Source organism: Sceloporus undulatus, chromosome 3 (assembly GCF_019175285.1).
Source record: "Sceloporus undulatus isolate JIND9_A2432 ecotype Alabama chromosome 3, SceUnd_v1.1, whole genome shotgun sequence".
NCBI lineage: Eukaryota > Metazoa > Chordata > Lepidosauria > Squamata > Phrynosomatidae > Sceloporus > Sceloporus undulatus.
This window is the reverse complement of record NC_056524.1, coordinates 173,765,128-173,783,652: the sequence shown is the minus strand read 5'-3', so window position 1 is coordinate 173,783,652 and position 18,525 is coordinate 173,765,128. Positions and strand designations below refer to the sequence as shown.

Here is an 18,525-nt window from a genome sequence, read left to right as displayed (position 1 = left end):
GGACTACACAATCAGGGTAATGGCATATGTTCGGTCCCTTGTACCCCTACTGTGTAGTTCAAAATTCTTTCTGGGCAGAGAATCCAATCTAAAGATATTCAAGACCATGTGGGTTAAGATGATCACCAAGGAGGAATTGCACTGCTAGGACTCAGCTAAGCAGCGTTATAATTGGAGTCTGGAGTTTCATTTTTGGCTTCAGCTGCACTGCAAAATTATAGTTTGACACTGTTTTAACTGCCATAGCATAATGCTATGGGGTCTTGGGATTTGTAGCTTTATGAGACATTTAGCCTTCTCTGCGAGAGAGCTCTGGTGCCACAACAAACTACAAATCCCATAGAATGAAGCTGTGACAGTTAAAGTGGTGTCAAAATGCATTAATGCTGCAATGTGGCAGCAGCTCCTGCCATTAGGGCCCTGATTTTCGAACATGGAAGTACTGTGGCTTACCACTCACTCAATTAATCACTTTACTTGCAGCCCACCTTTTTTGTATACCCTCCACATGTGGGTATGCAACTTCTGAGTGTGATTAACATGTCAAAAGTTATGAATAAGGATAGACAAGCCAGAAGAGGCTGAAGTGATCTTGAGTCTACTCTATAGGGAAGGGCTACTTTCCGCCCCCTCCTCTCTCCTGCTGAGTTAATTGCATGCAAACCACTTTTGCACTTTGAGCCAGTTGTGCAGTAGTTGAAGTCATCCCCCGTGGGCAAAGAGGAAAAGGGAGGAGAAGAGAGAAACTGGGACATTTACAAAGTAGCTGAAAAAGTCTGATGACATTTGGCATTGTCCCTGCCAAATTTGGCATTGTCCCTGCCAAATTGAGACAGTTTAGCATATGCTTTCCCCCAAAAGTCGAATTCAAGGCAATTTATGAGTAGGGCTCAGAAATGATACATCTCTCACTACCAACAAGGCACTTTTGGATATATCACTACAGTACTTCTGTTCCTATGGGATTGATCTGGGGATGTCTAGAGTATGGTATTTTGAGGGTGGGGGGCAGTCAGACTAGATTAGTTCTGCTAAATTTGCAGCCTTCCTGAGTAGCATGTCAGCATCTTTTGACTTCCTGAATCCTCGGTAAAGATTTTCCTATATAGCAAAGAGAGCTAGGTTTTAAGACCTTCAGAGGTGGGAATAATAGGTACCACTGGTGGGAAGGTAAACAGCGTTCTGTGCAATCAGGCTGGCCACAGGATCACAAAGTAGTCTCTGACAACACTGGCTCTTCAACTTAGTAATGGAAATGAGCACCACCCCATATGGTCAGACACAACTTGACAACATTGTCAACAGGAAATAGCTTTATGTTTAGGTGAACATCACAACCCATTTTTGCCAAAAGACTGATGTTTGCAGAGCAATGGTGTTACCCCACCTTTTTTGGGGGGGTTTACCTGATGTTGTCTACATCTTTCATGTTCCCTTTGGGGAAAAACCACTGGGGAAAAGATTATTTGTGTACATGTAGGAGTTACACACAGAAGGATGACATCAATCAAACACACAGAGCTGTGTTTGCAATGTAGAAATGGCCAGTCAAGAATAAATGATCAAGTGACTTCCTAATCATCAAAAGCATTATGGCTCCCTCAAACCAACTTCCCTCTATACACTTTGCTTAAAGAAATGTAAAAGAAAGCAGAGTTACACTGGTTCACTTACGTCCACAGTAGGCATGGTAGCAGACACTGGGCTTGGTTAAATGGTAGACATAATAGCCCCCTGGGCATGCCTTGACTTCAACCGTTGTGTTCCACAGGCAGCAGTTTCCATTGAAGGTTGCACAAGCTTGTCTTTGGACAATGCCATCTGACTCATGAGGGTGGCTGCCATTCAACCAGATTGGGGCATGAGTTCCACAGTGGTTCTCCGGGATGCAGAAGGTAGGCATGGCATCACCAGCCATCCCTGTGAAGCGATACCACTCTCCATCAACATGGCTGTCACACTCAGGTTGGTCGATAGAGCCATTGAACTGATTTTCAGTGTTCCTCCAAGGTTCATTCAGACTGATGTAAGCAGAGCAAGGATCAAGAGCTAGAGCACAGAAAAGGGGAAAAAAGAACAACCCAGTGATGAGTGACATAATGCAACTAGATATGCCAGAAATCTGCAGAGAAGGATGCAAGAAATTAAGGTCAGGAAAAGACTAATCCTTAAGAAAGGGACAACCACATTCTTGTGGCCCATTCTGTTGTTCACACCAAGGGTAGGAAACTTGCTTTGCCTGATGTTTTGACTTTTATTGTTACATCAGTTATGGTTTCTGGTGATCCTATTATATGGTTTTCTTGGCAATGTGTATTCAAAAGTAGCTTATTGCCTTTCTCTTAGAGCCCATTCACATTATAGAATTTATATTCCACTTAAATTGCCATGGCTGCATTCTACAGAATCCCAGGTCTGGTAGTCTGGTGCGGCAGTAGAGGCCTTTAGCTAGGAATTCTTGATACCCTTTTCTAAACTGCAAATTCCAGGCTTCTATAGGATGTAACCATGGCAGTCTAAATCAAATTATAATGCTATAATTCTGTAGTGTAAATGGACCTTTGGGGCATTATCACACCAGCCTCATCTCTTGGAGCAATGGTGTTATGAAAGGAAGCAGGAACGTACTGCTTTGAAAATGTTTTTGTATCGTATCTGTCTTCTTTTGCACAACTGTACTGCTTTGAAAAACCTATGGATGTGATAAGTCTCTTCACTGCAGTTCCAGCAATACAGCAGTCAATGCCATGAAGGGGCCTGATTCTCTCCCACTTGCTATTCCAAACCAGGCTAACTTTGTGCCTGTTGGTTTTGATGTAAAATATGCAGTACTGAGAAATTTTAAAAAATGCAAAATCCACAAAAGAGTGGTGGATTTACTGTCCAGCCAAAGTCCAGAAAACACATCATGCAAGCTTTCGAAGCTCCCCATGCTTCTTCATCAAGGAAAAGATGTTTAAAAATCATACAGGAGACGAAAAGTGAGGTTGTTGGAGTCACAGGCCTATATTTTGTATCAGATGTTGTTTCTGTTGTAGTTCAGTTGGTTGCAAAGGATCTCTATCCAGGCAGAGGCTGTATTTCATACAAAATGTAGACCTGTGATTCTAACACTGTTGCGTTTCTTTCCCTGTGTGATTTTTAAAAACATTTTGTTGCCTGATGCAGACACTAGTGGAGCTTCAAAACCTTGCACAATGTGTTTTATGCATTTGGGTTGGTCAAAAGAGATATCACTCTTTTGTGGGTTTTGGATTTTATTTTATTTTGCTGCGTTGCTCCTGAATATGCAGCACTGAATCACACCTGAGCTTATTGTTTCCAGCCACTGCAGATGTGACAAAACTGATCCGGTGCTGTTTCTAGGTCAAGGGAACCTTATGCATTGCCTTCAACTGTAGTTCCTCCTCTCACTGCTCCTTGTATGTCATCTTACAGCAACATTTTCCCAGTTAGTAATAATGAGGAGCTGTTGCATTTAAGCAAGGGATCTTTCTTAATCAATCATTTAACCAATTGTTTTCTTCATCAAGCAAGGAACTGGCAGTAACTGTACAGGGAACTACTGTATGTAGGTAGGAAGGACATCTGAGATGACCTATTCCTAAAAAGCAGAACTTCAGAAAACTCTGGAAAGATTGCAAGTGGGAGCTTCGGGAGAGAGAAAATGTAATCAAAATATTCATTTCACTTTTCATCAGGGCTGTATTTAATCTTCTGCAAGCAGCTTCTGCAGTAAAGGTTTGCAGCTTAAATCTTTGCATATATTTAACACCTGATTAAGCACCAGTTAACCACGACTGGCCGGGTCCACCATTAAAGCAGGATTTACGATAATATTTTTCTGAGTAAGGCAAATTCATTACTTTTCACTATACGAATACTAAAATACCCAACTGCTCTGATTAGGCACATCAGAACTGAGCAAAAAGCATTTTCCTTCTTTTGGAGATTTGATTTCTCACTGGGTATTTCAGCCACTGTTGTATCATTTAACCTAAATTTTAGGAAATGAGAGATAATGTCAGCAGCACTGATCTAAAACAAGGATATGTTTGGGCCTAATGAGAAAATAGCCTGGATAGAAATGAACAGTGACAACTGACTGCTTATAGTTTTGTTTTGGGTTTTCGTGAAGGAGGCTTACTGTCTGTGATTATGGAAGTCATTTTGGTTGCAATTCTGCATCTCATCTAATTCTATTGTTCCAGCTGTATGAGTACCATTGCTTAGGAAGCCAAAACAGTATTATCTCATATAAAAGAGGGATGTACTGAGAAATAAATCTTGAGTGAGATAAAATGGAAGTGTGAACTGGATAGCATGTAATGAGCCCCAAAGAGGATTGAGGATGCTTGTGGCCACAGAATGTGGATTGACTCTTGAGATAAGAGGCAGAAAATTGGAAAAGATTTGGGACAGAATGGAGTCCTGGAGAAGAGTGTGGCAGGCAGGCTGGCTGGCAGCCTAGACAGGAGCAAGCCATATTTGTTGCAACCCCTACAAGTACTCCTTCTCAGGTCAACTGAGATTCTATGAAATGTGTATATCTGTGTACACACACCTGTGTTGGTTAATCAATTTTCTTCAAAATTCACCTGTCCCTCTGCCACTGCTGGGACAAAAATGTCAAGAGTGGCTTCCCAAAATCCAAATTCTGAGTCTTTTCCACAAATGTTCTCTAAGGATGATACAGATTGAGGCTGTGGATGTTACTTGCCCACTGCATTCTAATATTGCCTTTTCTCAACACCTCCCCCTGCCACTCACAATTTGATGTTCAGTTTCTGAACCAAAATATGTTCCATGCTTTCATCCTATCTACTGTTTGAAATGTCTCTTCATGAGTATTTCCATCACCTCCCATCTTTCATTCCCTTTTAGTCATGAAGTCCAGTGACTGGGACTTAACTTGGGCCATTCTCTGCCTAACTTATCTCACTGGGTTCTCCCCAACACAAAGGGAGAACCATCTTAAGATCAAAGCCATCATCTAGGATTTACTTATATATCAGCTTTGTAAAAGTCAGCCTACAGCATCTAATGTCAACCTACAGCATCTCATGAAGGAGACATTACTACAATGAATCAAGGTTTAGGGATTTGTGACATTTACACAGAACTCATAATATCTGGAGGGAAGAAACCACATTTTTCCACAAATACAAAATTTAGTGCTGCTGTGAAAACTCAAAATTTGCAACCTTACCTCTAGACCAGTGTTTAGAAAGGTTAATTTCCCAAATTACAACAGGGGTCTCTGGGAGACATGGTGTGAGAATGTGACTTTTCTGAGCTCTGCTGTAGACTGCAGATTCCTTCATCCTTAATATCATCTGTGCATTTACTGCACTAAAATGTAATTGGCTAAGAAGACCTGGACACAACCTGTACAAGCTTCTAATAAATAGTTTAGCATCTACTCACCCACTGTATTCTCCTGTAAGGGCTGTGCTTTGGCATGGAGGCAGAAGGACAAAATGAGAAGCAGAAAAATCCCCCTCTGACAAGGGCAGTGCATGCTAACAAAATAACCTTGTTAAGTCCACAGAATGGATTCACCAGGATGTATCTCCAGTCTGGTATGTTTTGGAGTTTGGAACCAAGCTCACATGAAGAAAGAGACTGTTCAGGAAACTTGGGGCTTTATCAGAGGAAAAGGATGAGGGGATATAGAGAGGTTTTTTGTAGCCTTGACCTGCCTTTTAGAGACAAAGAGGACTATTTTTTTTTTTACCTTCACCCATTTGGTGTGTTTTCAAACCCATCCTCCAATTGTTCTCTTGCATTCCAGTGGCACCTCTGCTATCTTATCTGGAAAGGGTGACCAAGGAAGGGCTACACAGACATCCTGTGGAAATGGGAATGGGAAGGAAAGATGGGTCATATTATCATCATTTTCATTTCCCCCCATTCTGTTTCCTTAAATAAGGAAAGGCATATCAAGGAGATTCTTGCTCAGAAGAACTAGTAGACGAAGGAACAAAGTTTCACCCTTCAAGCTTCCAGAATGGAACAGAAGAGCCATAGGAATCTGGAATATCCCACTGAACACAACTGGGTCCCCTCATCTGAAATTAGGTTATACAAATTGAACATGAGTCAACAGTGTGATGCGGCAGCTAAAAAGGCCAATGCAATTTTAGGCTGCATCAATAAAAGTATAGTGCTTATCTTAGATGCTTGATGGTCCTCCCTCTCGTCATCACTCCTTCTTCTTCTGAGTCTAAACCGGTTCAGCATCTGATGTTTTCTGCATACAAGTTGAACATGTAGGATGATAGGATGCAGCCTTGTCTGACCCTTTTTGTAGTTGGGAACCATTCTGTTTCTCCACTAAATGTTCTCCAAACAAGAAAATACAATGTTTCAAAGCATTTGCACTCACTTGAATGTTTAGGTTTAATCTTGTCAGTTCATGCTGCTTTTGCCCTGACACTGTCTCCCTAGTACTGGGAGCATTTTCCAAGAGCTCTTAAAACTTCCCCAAGCTTTACAGTTGAAAAATTATGCCAGTGAAAAGTTAGATAAAGAAAAATTAGGCTGGGTTAATATACTGCATAGAAAGATGGCATAGTGGGGAGGCATCAGTTTTGATCATAACTTTGCGTACAGGGACAGGAGACTTGAAGTAATGTTGCACTGAAAAGTACACCAAAGACCAATGTAATGACTAGAGCTGAAACATGGTCCCTTGGGATACTGTGAAACTTTGCTTTCATTTCTAATAGGTATCAGCTCCATCTGAACGCTTGTCCCACCCTAAAGTCCCCCCCCATATATAGTTTTATCTTTTCAAAATATGTTTTATTCTTTTAATAACTATCTGTTTTAATACTGTAATAATTTAATTCCCTTTTAATGTACATTTTGTTTTAATGTTTTTAATTGAGTCCCAGTCCTGGGAAAAGAGCAGGATACAAATAAATATAATAATAATAATAATAATAATGTTTGCCACATGAAGCAAAAGCCTCATAGCCACATATTAAAAGCTACATGGTAAAGATTGATATACAGAAGATAAGAACGAAGAACTGAAACTCTCACTGCATAGCTATTAAAGAGAATCTTTGGCTTTGGGCTCCCACAAGATAAACTGCCACTGAAGGGTGACAGTGCTGCATGTCAAGGGAAGTTATATGCTGTCATATTTACTTGGAGGCTGATGTATTCTACGATTCATGATCAAATAAAAAACTGACAAGTTTCAGCTTCAAATTTCTGACATGAACTACAAGCACATATAAGAATATTATTTCCTGGCCATTTATTCTTTCTCTGCCAATCCCAGCTCATAGCTGCTGCCTAATGTTATTCATTTGGACACTAGTTGCTCCCTCTGTAGATGATCAATGAGAAGCTATTAAAACAAGATGATCAGTTTATGTTTGCCCTGCACAGAAGACAAAAAGACCTGGAAAGAGATTACCCTCCATCATAAGTTGTTAGCTGGCACAAGACTGTGGAGTTTCTAGCCTCCAGTGACTTGTCTTGCTGCATTAAGGATTAACATTTGAAATACTTCTGAATAAGCAGAAATGTACGGTATATCACAGGAAAAGAGCTGGCAAGACATTTCTTGTCACTACAGTGAATTTTCTAACCTACCGTTGCTTCTAACTCTCAAACAAGCAGCATTTATTTATTTCACTTTCGTATATACAATACAGTATACAGTATTTATTTACTATATATATACTCAAGTCTAAATGTTTTAGTCAAAAAATTGACCCCCAAAACCTGAGTCGACTTATCCACAGGTCAATGTATGTAGTACTGTACTGTAACTCTTATGTACAAAGGACTCATCCCCTGGTGAAAGGTAAGAGTATAATCCAGTGATGGTGAATCTTTTCGAGGCCGAGTGCCCAAACTGCAACCCAAAACCCACTTATTTATTGCAAAGTGCCATGTCCCTTTGGCTTTCTAGTAACAAACTCTGGCAAACTCTGTGCTGGGACGATGGCACATGTGCCCACAGAGAGGGCTCTGAGTGCCACCTCTGGCATGCGTGCCATAGGTTCCCCATCACTGGTATAATCTGTCCTGGAAGCACTGATCCCGCTCTACAGTACTCTCACATCCATCCAGCCTTTAGTATAAGCACAAAAAGTTAATGCCTGCTGGAATTTTGTAAGTTCTTTGGCATTGTTTTCCTCTCTTTCATTCTTTAGATCCTTTCTTACATGCCCCTAGGGTTTACCCTCACTTTATCCATGGGTCATATGAAAATTCATAATTTTGGCCTCAACAGCTGCCTTTGATTTATACATAAGGTTGACTAGTATTCGAGTGTATATGGTAGAGACCCAGCATTGCGTAGTGGTCTGAGGGCTTTACCATACAAGGTTATAAAAGTGGAATTTTAACAGGATAAAAGTGGGCAGGTCTCTCTCAGACTCTGAGGAAGACCAGGAAGGCCCTGAACATGATACAGTCACCTTAGGATTGGCATAAGTGAGAAATGATGAAGGCACACAACAGCTTGAAAGCAGATAGCTTATGTAAAATAGAGCAGCTATAGTTTAGCCAATTTAGAAAGTTACTTTTAAAAAGCAATTTGTCTCAATTACACATGATAGAATTTGTAAAGTAATCCATACATTTACTTGCTACCAGGTTTAAACAGGTGTGTGCGCGTGTTACTTGGGTCTTGCTTGCTACTTTGGACTGCATTTTTTTTTACTTTTCAAAAACTGTTAGCATTATATAAGCAAAAGTAATATAACTTTAAAAGTTGCTGTCAAAGTGCTGTAAAATTATCTTTACATGTAACAATAATAAAGTAACTGATAATGTTACTCATTACACCAAAGAAGCTGCCAGCTTTCCTCTTGTTTTACTTTTGAAATGTAACTTTATTTTGTCTCATAAGATTAACCCTATTACAGGTAATTAAATTACTTTTCGCTCATTACTTCCAAATACTGAATTTCTGCTTGCAGGTTTGCAAGAGATGCAGTCATTTGCTGGTGACAGTTTTCTCACCGCAGTCTGCTGTACTGGAACAAGTAACGGGAAATTTTGTAAGTCCTATTTTGATTCTCCAATTTGCCAGGAAGCCATAGGAAGCATTCCTTTTCTATAATCTTTCCTACCAAATATAGTCTCAAGGGGGGAAAAAAGAAGAAAAATAACACTTATCATGGATGATGTGAAACTGTCACACATGGCTAGTCCCTGCCTGCAGTTCACTGGAGGTTGCTTAGTATAGATAAGCTTGGACATGCTTCCAAGATTGATAGCTGGGGGTCAAGGAACTAGGAAGACTACATTTTGGTAAACAAGTTGCAAGAATCTGTGAGCTCATATCGCACCCCAACAAAAGTTAAAAGAACTATCTCCATCAGACAAAATTGCTTGGCTTCAAGAGAATCATTCAACAGAATGCACAGATAGGAGGGATAGAAATAATCTAATGCAAAAGTATGTAGCACAAAAAAGGGATAAAATAAGGATTTTGGAGAAAGGGCAATGTGCAAATAAAATCCATATCTCTCAAACCAATTTTCAGCACTCCATCCTTATACTTTGCTGTGGAGGTTGGTCATCACACTTTTTAACCCTTGCTGACTATTATTTCATCATGTGTATTTCAACTGGCTTTGACTACACACAGATCGTATGAGAAAGTAGTGAGGGGAACAGGAGATGCCAAAGTAGTGCGGCCCATCGAAGGAAAGAAAGCAGCCCATGCAAAATAAGAAAGTTACACTAGGAGAGGAGGAAGCATGCTAAATTGCATTACTTTCACATAACTAATTTGGGATCTGGATCCCATTGTGTTTTGAGGAGGAAGAGGAAGTCCTCCAGTTGAAGGGTGGTGGTAACAGTGTGTAGAAAGAAGAGGCTGCTGACCGAGTCTGAAGTAGGCAGAGGTTGGGTCAAAATGTAGTGGGCACCAGGACTTATTTTAGAAGCATTTGGTTTTATTATCCTTCACAACAAACTTGATACTACATACGTAGGGGATGGGGCTAGAGCAAGCTATTTGACTTTGGTTCTGTTTAAGTTAATACTGAACATTAACCATAACACAAGTCCAATTGATCTCAGTGGCAACTAAGCAACTCGCTTTGCCTGGATCCAACCTGTAATTAAAACATTTGAACACATCTTGGGAATGTGCTGACTTCAGGCTTGGGTTTTCCTTTCCCTCTGGCTTTGGTGCCTTCTGATTGAAACTGAAGTGAAAACTTGCATCCATTCCCTAACTGAAGTTACAAGAGTGGACAGCTGTCTTCCAGGCCCCCAAAGCAATTCTACTTGGCTCCGGTATTGATTTAAATTGAAATAAACTGCTTATGCACGCTCAATTGCACATATTATTTTTCAAGCTGTAGGAAATTGAGTTATCCAGCACTTACAAGCATTTTTTTTTAAAAAAATGTCTGCAATGTTTACATATTCTGGACATATCTGATATGATTGTACAGTTGGCCCTCTGTATCCATGGATTGTTTATTCACAGATTCAACCATCCATGGCTTGGAAATATTGAAACAATAAATAAATTCCAAAAAAAGCAAATCTTGATTTTGCCATTTTATGGAACAGACGCCATTTTATTATGCCACTGTATATAATGGGACTTGAGCATCCAAAGACTTTGGTATCCATGGCAGCAGATACCAAGGGTCCACTGTATGTTCCAACATATCTGTAGTAAGGGTAAAGACTTTATTCATTGAAGGCATCAAGAGTTTGACCACATATTGGATATGGTTGGTCTAAAAGCATAAGACTTCCTATTCACTCTGGGAAGAATAGCCTCCCAAGATATAGACTGGCCCTGCCTAGATTAGAACAGCATAGAATCATAGAATCATAGAGTTGGAAGATACCACTAGGGCCATCCAGTCCAATCCCCTGCCATGCAGGAAATCCAAATCAAAGCATCCCTGACAGATGACCATCCAGCCTCTGTTTAAAAACCTCCAAGGAAGGAGACTCTATCACCTTCCGAGGAAGTGCATTCCACTGTCGAACAGCCCTTACTGTTAGTGAAGTGACTGAAGGACACCCCCCCCCCCCAATTTTGGAATGCCCGTCCTTTCTTCCTCTTTTTTACGTCTCATGATTTCTGAAGTCACAGATTTAAAAAAGCAGTTTTATTCAGGTGTCTATGTGAATCCTTTGGGTACCTGTAAACATGCTCCTCTGTGGGCACCCACATCACGGAAGTACCCATTTCTTTTAGTCCCAGTAATCCTAGTCCAAAAACACCATGCCATTGAAAAGTGTCCATTCTGGATTCCATGTAAGGAGAATTTTCTATTTGGAAACTATTACATTGTGCTCACATACCCTAATAATGGATATGCTGGTAGCTGTATGGTGTAACACAAACTCTGTGTACTTATGCTTGTGTGGGTTCTTCCTACTTTGCCAAATTCCTAGCAATTATGAAAAACTGTGTTTCAAAACAGAATCACACACTCAGCGAGCCGGGAAACAAGGGACATGCTTTTTGTGTTCCATTTCTTTGGGTTTTGGGTAGTGGCATGGCAGAAATGGCAGCAGCAATTTTAGTGACAGGAGGGTATGGACAAGTGGTATGGTGGCCTGAGTGTTAAGCTAGGTCTTGAAGACTACACTTTGAATCCTTGCTTGACCAAGGGAATCCACCTTGGACGAGTCAAATTCTCTCAGCTTCAGAGGAAAGCAATGGCAAACCCACTCTGAACAAATCTTGCAAAGAAAACCCTGTGATAAGAGTCATCTTGGGGTCACCACAGGTAAGAAACAAGTTGAAAACACACAGCAAGAAGAGTGTGGACTTCAGCAGATACAAGGCATCCTCCCACCGCTGGTAAAAGTTGTCCTTCCATTGGTCCCTAAGCAGGACATGGAAGGCACATGCCACACATGGCATTCAATACAGAATAACACCTTAATAGTGTTGGTGAGGGCAGCAACCAAACAGAAGGCAACCCTAAGCCTAAATATAGTCACCCTGACAGGTCTTGCAAATCAGATTCTGCTCAGCTGTTGCAAATTTAGGGCTTTGTGGCTTCCTTGATTGAGCCTATCCATCAGGAATGAGGTATTCTTCTTTTCCTACTGCCTTCTACCTTACCAAGCGTTATGGGCTTTTCTAATGAAACATGTCATCTCATGATATGCCTAAAGCATGGCAATCCCAGTTTACTCATCCTGGCTTCTGGGGAGAATTCACATTTGGTTTGGTCTAGGGCCCATTCATTTGTCTTTTTGGCAGTCCATGATATATGCAGAACTCTCCTCCAGCACCACATTTCAAATGAGATGATTCTCTTCTTATCAAGTTTTTTCACTTTCCCAACTATACATAAAAATTTGAAATACAATGGCATGGATATTCCTGACTTTGGTTTTCAATTTTTTCATAGGTATACATCCAAATGAATGAGAATTAGTCCAAAACAACTTTTCCATGGATGGAAAGACAAAAACTGGTTCTAAGACGGGAGTATTATTATGTTACTTCATCTTTTCTTTATCTCTGCACTTTACTGTTAAAGAGATGGGTGGGAGAAAACATTCATTCACAAATCTTTTCTGCATTTTATTTTAGGGACTGCTATTGCAGGCCCAGTTCTATAATCTGCTGTAGATGACTCCTGCCTGAGAAAAGAGGTTTCACATGGTAGTATAAACCAAAATGTTGTTTGTTGTAACCAGAGAGTAAATTAAGATAGATAGAAAGGTACTGTTTTCTAACAGAGTTGCAACAAGCTGCCTGAATACTAGTCTCGTACTGGTGCTTTAAATCAATGAAGTGTAATAAGAAAATCTTCTACCACTCAATACCTTGAGATTAAAGCTAAGAAACTAAATATCCAGCTCATTCCAATCTTAGGCAAGCAGCCATGCTAAAAAAAACATTGCAGTGCTGTAAAGTAACAGGACACTCAAAGACAATTTAATGTGTTACATTTTTACTTTGTGTACCACCTAATTTTCATGTACAACTTTGGTGATATAAAGGCTGCCATGTTTTTCTTCAACTCCGCTGCAAGCCAACTCAGGATTCAATGGGCTTTGATAGCCACTTTCTTATTAACAGAAATGGACAGCAACCATTAACTGTGAATCCCAGCAAGCTGTAAATCAATACTTCAGCCCCTTTTCTTTCAAGCGAAGCCTGCGTTCCCTGTCTTGCTAATGGCTAGATGTTTGCACAAGTTGTGTCTCAGTTATCCAAAATGCTTGGGACCAGAAGTGTTTCAGATTTTGGAGGTTTTGTTATTTTTGGAATAACTCTATTTGCATATAAGTACATAATCTTGGAGATGGGACCCAAGTTAATCAAAAATTTCATTTGTTTCATATATACTTTATACACATAGCCTGGAGATAACTTTATTATTTTTAATACAGTAATTTTGTGCATGAAACAAAGTTTGCATACACCGAATCATCCAAAAGCAAAGGTGACACTATTTCTGCCACCCATGAAAAAGTTTTGGTTTTTGGTATACAGTATTTTGGATTTCAGATTTCTGGATAAGGGAGACTCAAACCTGTACCTCTATCCCTGAATTTTTGTACCATCTTAGCTGATAAGAGTTCTGGAGAACTCAAAAGCTTTGGTTACAATTTGTCTGGTCTGCTTACTTGTTCTGTTGTCATAGACACAATTTCAAGAAAAACACACAGAAGTTATGTCTCACCTTAAAGATTAATCATTACGTTATAGGATGAACTTTGTGGACTGCATGGGCTGTTTCTGAAATGACAAAATGGTCTATTGTTCATGACAGCTCATGCTGTAATGTATTTGTTTGTCCTAAAAGAGTCTGTGTTTTTGCTACAGAAGACTAGCATGGCTATCCTTGTCAAAAGTGGTACAATTTTAAGTACGTATGTTGCCATGTAATTGCCCACCGTGTGCTCGATAATAGCAGCAGGGCCTCCAGTTGCTATGTGTTAACTCCAGATGCTATGCTGAATATGCCAATGGTGGGTTCACAGCTGGATGGCTTTTCAGCAAGATTAGCTACACAAAGCAAGTGAGAAGAAGTCGGGGACTAACAGCTCAAGACAGAAGATAAGGCAAATCAGGCAATAAAAGCAATATGAGAAAACTAGAAAGGCTGATGACAAAAATTGCACTAGAAAAAGATATCATGGGGCATAGTGAGTATAGAAGGGCCAGTCTTGTCTTGAACAAATGAGCTATTAGGAAAGCAACAAAGTGCCCTACACCCCTGCAGAGAGGAGCCTGCGTATATATTCGCTCAGTCAGGAAAGCATAAGTCAAGCTTCTGTGGTTTAATCGCCCTTACCATTCAACCTCCACTGCAAGGCATGGGATCTTTATCAGTCATGATCACCTCTACATGTTATAAAATATCTATACAAAAAGCCACTTTAATACAAATCGAACATATAAAGTCAGTCATGTTTGGTGATAAAACTCATACTGTTTCTTCATATAGATGTGCGTACATGCATTGGGATTTGCAGCCAACCATGACTTTTTGAAAGGCAAACACAAACCAATACAAAAGGCCATGTATTATATAGTACTAGATACTATTATCAATGAGACTCATTTTTCCCCTTCCATGTAGCATTACTGTAATGTATTACAGTATTGCCCCTAAGGCATCTTGGTTTTATCTTCCCTGTACTGCGGGGGGAAGGTGGGATATAAATAAACATAATAAACATAACATAATAATAATAATAATAATAATAATAATAATAATAGCAAACTTTCTGACGATCTTTCTTTCTTGCGATCTTCAATTGGGCATAAAGCAGAAATTTCAGCACACACCAGTTCAAAAACTGAATAGTTATTTATTGTTCCAGAAGTACATTGCTCTTTTATACATATTTAATAAATGATACAGGATTTTTACACATGTTCAGTATTTTACTTTATTTTTAAGGACTTTTCTCCATGCCCCCTCCCTCACCCCAAACACACACAAAGGATTCCATTACAGGACTGCTCATTTTCTTCCTTTTTAAAATGCTGCATACAAAGAGAATAAATCAGGTATTTAGGGGGAGAAACCCAAAAGATAACTGAAAAGAGAAAGACAGAGGAAGAAAGGTGAGGAGTGGAAAAACACCTTGAAACATGCATCCATTCAGTCCAACATGCCATCGAGTGAGAGGAGGCAGCAACAATCCTGTCTGCGTTTCCACTTTGGCAAGGCACCTGGCGTCTGGTTTATATTTATTTTGTACACTTTAAAACATGGTTCTCCAGAAAGTGGGAGCCTCTCGTCTTAACACAGTGAGAAGTAGTGAACCAAAAGGAAACACCTGGCTTTTCTGTGAATTAAGCTTAAAGCCCTTCTCCTACCTCCATCCTGTTTCCACAGTATTTATCAAACAGGATGATAAGAAGAGGCTGATTCCACTCAGTGCAGGATGCAAGATCCACTTATGAAAAAAAATCAGCTGGTTTGCAAGAAGTGGAGAATGAGTGCCATTTCCTTAATTCTTTCAGTAAGAGGTTTGCAGTCTGCTACTCCACAGAAATATTGACCCTTAGGCAACAGGCATTCTTTTAAAGCTACTTAAATAAGAGAGGACTGTGGATCGAGGTGGCACTCTGTGGCTTTTGCTTCAGGCCACTGACAAAGCCTCTAAACCAGGCAAATTCATTGACACATTATTTATTTGGCTAGGCAAACATCAAATGTAATCACCACAATTCTAAAGCTGCTTCACAAAGCTGCTTCACATAGCATCATGATTCTGACCCCATTCATCCATATAAATATATATGAAAATATATAGATATATGAATGTATATGCACATACATACATACATAGATACCTTTTTGATTTAATAATCCAGGTAGCTAAAAGAACTGGGTTGGGAAGAGTGGAGGTGGTGGCACTTTCCCCCCTTAAGACTGAATATGAAGAATTCTGTCATGCAGCATCACCATTTATATGTAGTAGTAGATAGAGCATAGTGGGACACGCTGAAGTTTTAAGAAGGTATTAAGGAACAATTCAAAGTGCCAATGGATCAGAACAAGGGTTTTCATTTGTGATCCTAATGAAACTGAATACATCAGTAATCATTCAGTAAATGTCAGATTGATAGTAAGTGGGTTGGTAGGGGAAGCTCCACATTAAAGCTACACCCTCTCCGCCTCCAAGACACATTAGGTCTGATCTAGGGGAAGGAGCTATTAAGGGAGGCAGAGCTCCAGTTTGCATCACCAACCATAACCTTTTAGACTGGCCTGACTTTACTTCACTTTAGTGCACAATTATTTATTATTATTGGTATGTTGAAAGAGAAGGTATTTCTTTTTCTTAAAAAAAAAAGCTGAGCAGGCTGCTGGTGCATCATCAAGAGGCAGACACTGCAAAGCTGGAAAGATATGTGCCCCCCATACAGTCTCTTAATGAAACATCCAACTTTTTAATACATATTTTCAAAAAGAAAGTTTGAATGTGACAGTATTCGCCAAGCCCTTTGAAAAGACTTAACATCCCACAGTGCCTGATCTTATGGTAGAACACATTGTCCCCTCTCCAGCCAAGGTCCTTGCTCACTCCTGAATAATAAAAAAACCCTCCACCCCAATAAGACCTCCCAGCTTCCATCTGCGATACTTTAATTAAAGAGGCGAGAGCTATGAACAGGTTTGCCAATTCTGCCAGGGTTCAGAGGTCCTCCGCTGGTCAGTCTTTATCGCTGATTTGTCGCACAGGCAAATGCACCTGCAAGGGGTCTCGAAGCCTCTTAAGATCCAATTCTGCCTGAAAATTAAGAAAAGAGAAGCCATGAAAACCATCTTTCCCTTCAGCATGCCATTTTCTTTACTGTTGCAGCTAATGAATGACGATTAAAAATGTATGAGAAAAATACAAACTTGATTATCATCTAAATCAATGATAACAAGGAAGCATAGATGTTATTTAAAAGCATCCAAATGTAATAAAGAACAAGCACAATTTAGCAGAATACCCACTGCTCCTGCTGAGAAACTGCAAAGCCGGCAATCTTCTGGATAGTGGAACAAATTGCTTATCTCTGTCTTAGGTTGCAAAAACGCTCAAAAAATAATTCAGGCTGACACCGATTCAAATGCCATGACTTAATGCTATGGGATTCTGGGAACTGTAGTTTTGTGAGACATTTAGCCTTCTCTGTCAGAGACCTCTGGCGCCAAACTACAAATTCCAGAATCCCACGGGATGGAGCCATGATAGTTAGAGGGGAGTCAGCCTGGATTATTTCTGCAGTATGGATGTATCTTTAGAGAAATGGACAAAACACTTGATGAAGCTTATTTACAATTAAAAAGCAAAAGAATTTGGCATCCCACAGAATTCAAAAGGCAAAACAGATGGGCATAATATGCCAGCTTGGAGGCAGCGTGGGGTTTAGATGACGCATGCGATGCCACCCCCAAGCCGGCATCACACTGCCTGCCCAACCAGATGGCAGGCAGCACTGCAGCGCTCTGGCGGCACGCTGTTTATATGCTGTATGCTGCAGGAATGCCACAAACCTGTGGCAGTAGCAAAAAACCAGATCGGGGGCTAGAGCATTCTGTTGCTGCAGCTCCAGTCTCACGCTCAAAGGGACGGCATAAAGCTGCCCCTTTATGGCCCCAAGATAATGCCAGTAGAGGTAAAAACATAATCTTACACAGTTAATTGAAGCTGTTAGCTCTGTTTTAAAGAAAAAAATTGAAAAGTCAGTACATGAGAGGCCAGGGCACTGTATATCTACAGATTGGGTCAAGAGGGAAAAAAATCTTCACTGGTCCAATTCTAAAGTTCACTGGATTTTTTGATCATGATAATACAGTGATGTGATTTTATTGGTTAGCTCAATAACACACACACACACACACACACACAATTCTAAAAGACAGATGCCATGAAATGGAAATGAGCTAGTCTACATAAAATTACATTATGGATTATTTATAATTTTTAAATCTATTCTTGTGTGCAATTCTATGTCCCCACAGCCACTTAGTGAGCCACCCAAAATATTCCCATAGATTGTTTGTGAAGCACTCTCTGAACACAGTTTTAAATGGGTTGTCCTTAGATTATACAAAGGATTAAAGGAAAAAGGACTATGAAGTCTTTCGGCCTCAGAGGGAGAGAGAAGGCTGGCCCAGTTCCATCAGGGGCTGGCCTGAAGAAAGAGGCTCCTCCCTCCCTAACTGTCATCTTTCAGCCTCTGAAGGAGAGAGTAGGCTGGCCCAGTTCCATCAGGGGCTGGCCTGAAGACAGAGGCTCCTCCCTCCCTAACTGTCATCTTTCAGCCTCTGAGGGAGAGAGAAGGCTGGCCCAGTTCCATCAGGGGCTGGCCTGAAGACAGAGGCTCCTCCCTCCCTAACTGTCATCTTTCAGCTAAGTCGGCCGTCTGAGGGAGAGGTAGGCTCTGCCATTTCCATCAGGGGCTGGCCTGGAAGACAGAGGCATCCTCCTCCCTAACTGTCCAGCTTTCTTTCTTCGGCCTCTGAGGGGAAGAGAGGCTGGCCCAGTTCCATCAGGGCTGGCCTGAAGAAAAGAGGCTCCTCCCTCCCTAACGGT

The 18,525-nt window shown here is 40.5% G+C and overlaps 2 protein-coding genes across 4 annotated transcripts in view; both read right to left on the bottom strand.

The window, feature by feature from the left end:
* Positions 1 to 5,654, bottom strand: part of OIT3 (oncoprotein induced transcript 3) — a 47,882-nt gene extending 42,228 nt beyond the window's left edge. The window contains exons 1-2 of the mRNA XM_042456683.1: positions 5,428 to 5,654; positions 1,675 to 2,049 (exon numbers count right to left, since the gene is read on the bottom strand). Coding sequence (XP_042312617.1) covers positions 1,675 to 2,049; positions 5,428 to 5,521 — 469 coding nt within the window. The 5' untranslated portion in view covers positions 5,522 to 5,654. The remainder of the gene's footprint in view (positions 1 to 1,674; positions 2,050 to 5,427) is intronic.
* A 9,119-nt stretch (positions 5,655 to 14,773) lies between these two features.
* The window catches only part of MCU (mitochondrial calcium uniporter), a 120,302-nt gene continuing 116,550 nt past the window's right edge, over positions 14,774 to 18,525 (bottom strand). For all 3 annotated transcript variants that reach the window (XM_042458967.1, XM_042458968.1, XM_042458969.1), the window contains exon 8: positions 14,774 to 16,728. In XM_042458967.1, the coding sequence (XP_042314901.1) occupies positions 16,651 to 16,728 (78 nt within the window). In that variant the 3' untranslated portion in view covers positions 14,774 to 16,650. The remainder of the gene's footprint in view (positions 16,729 to 18,525) is intronic.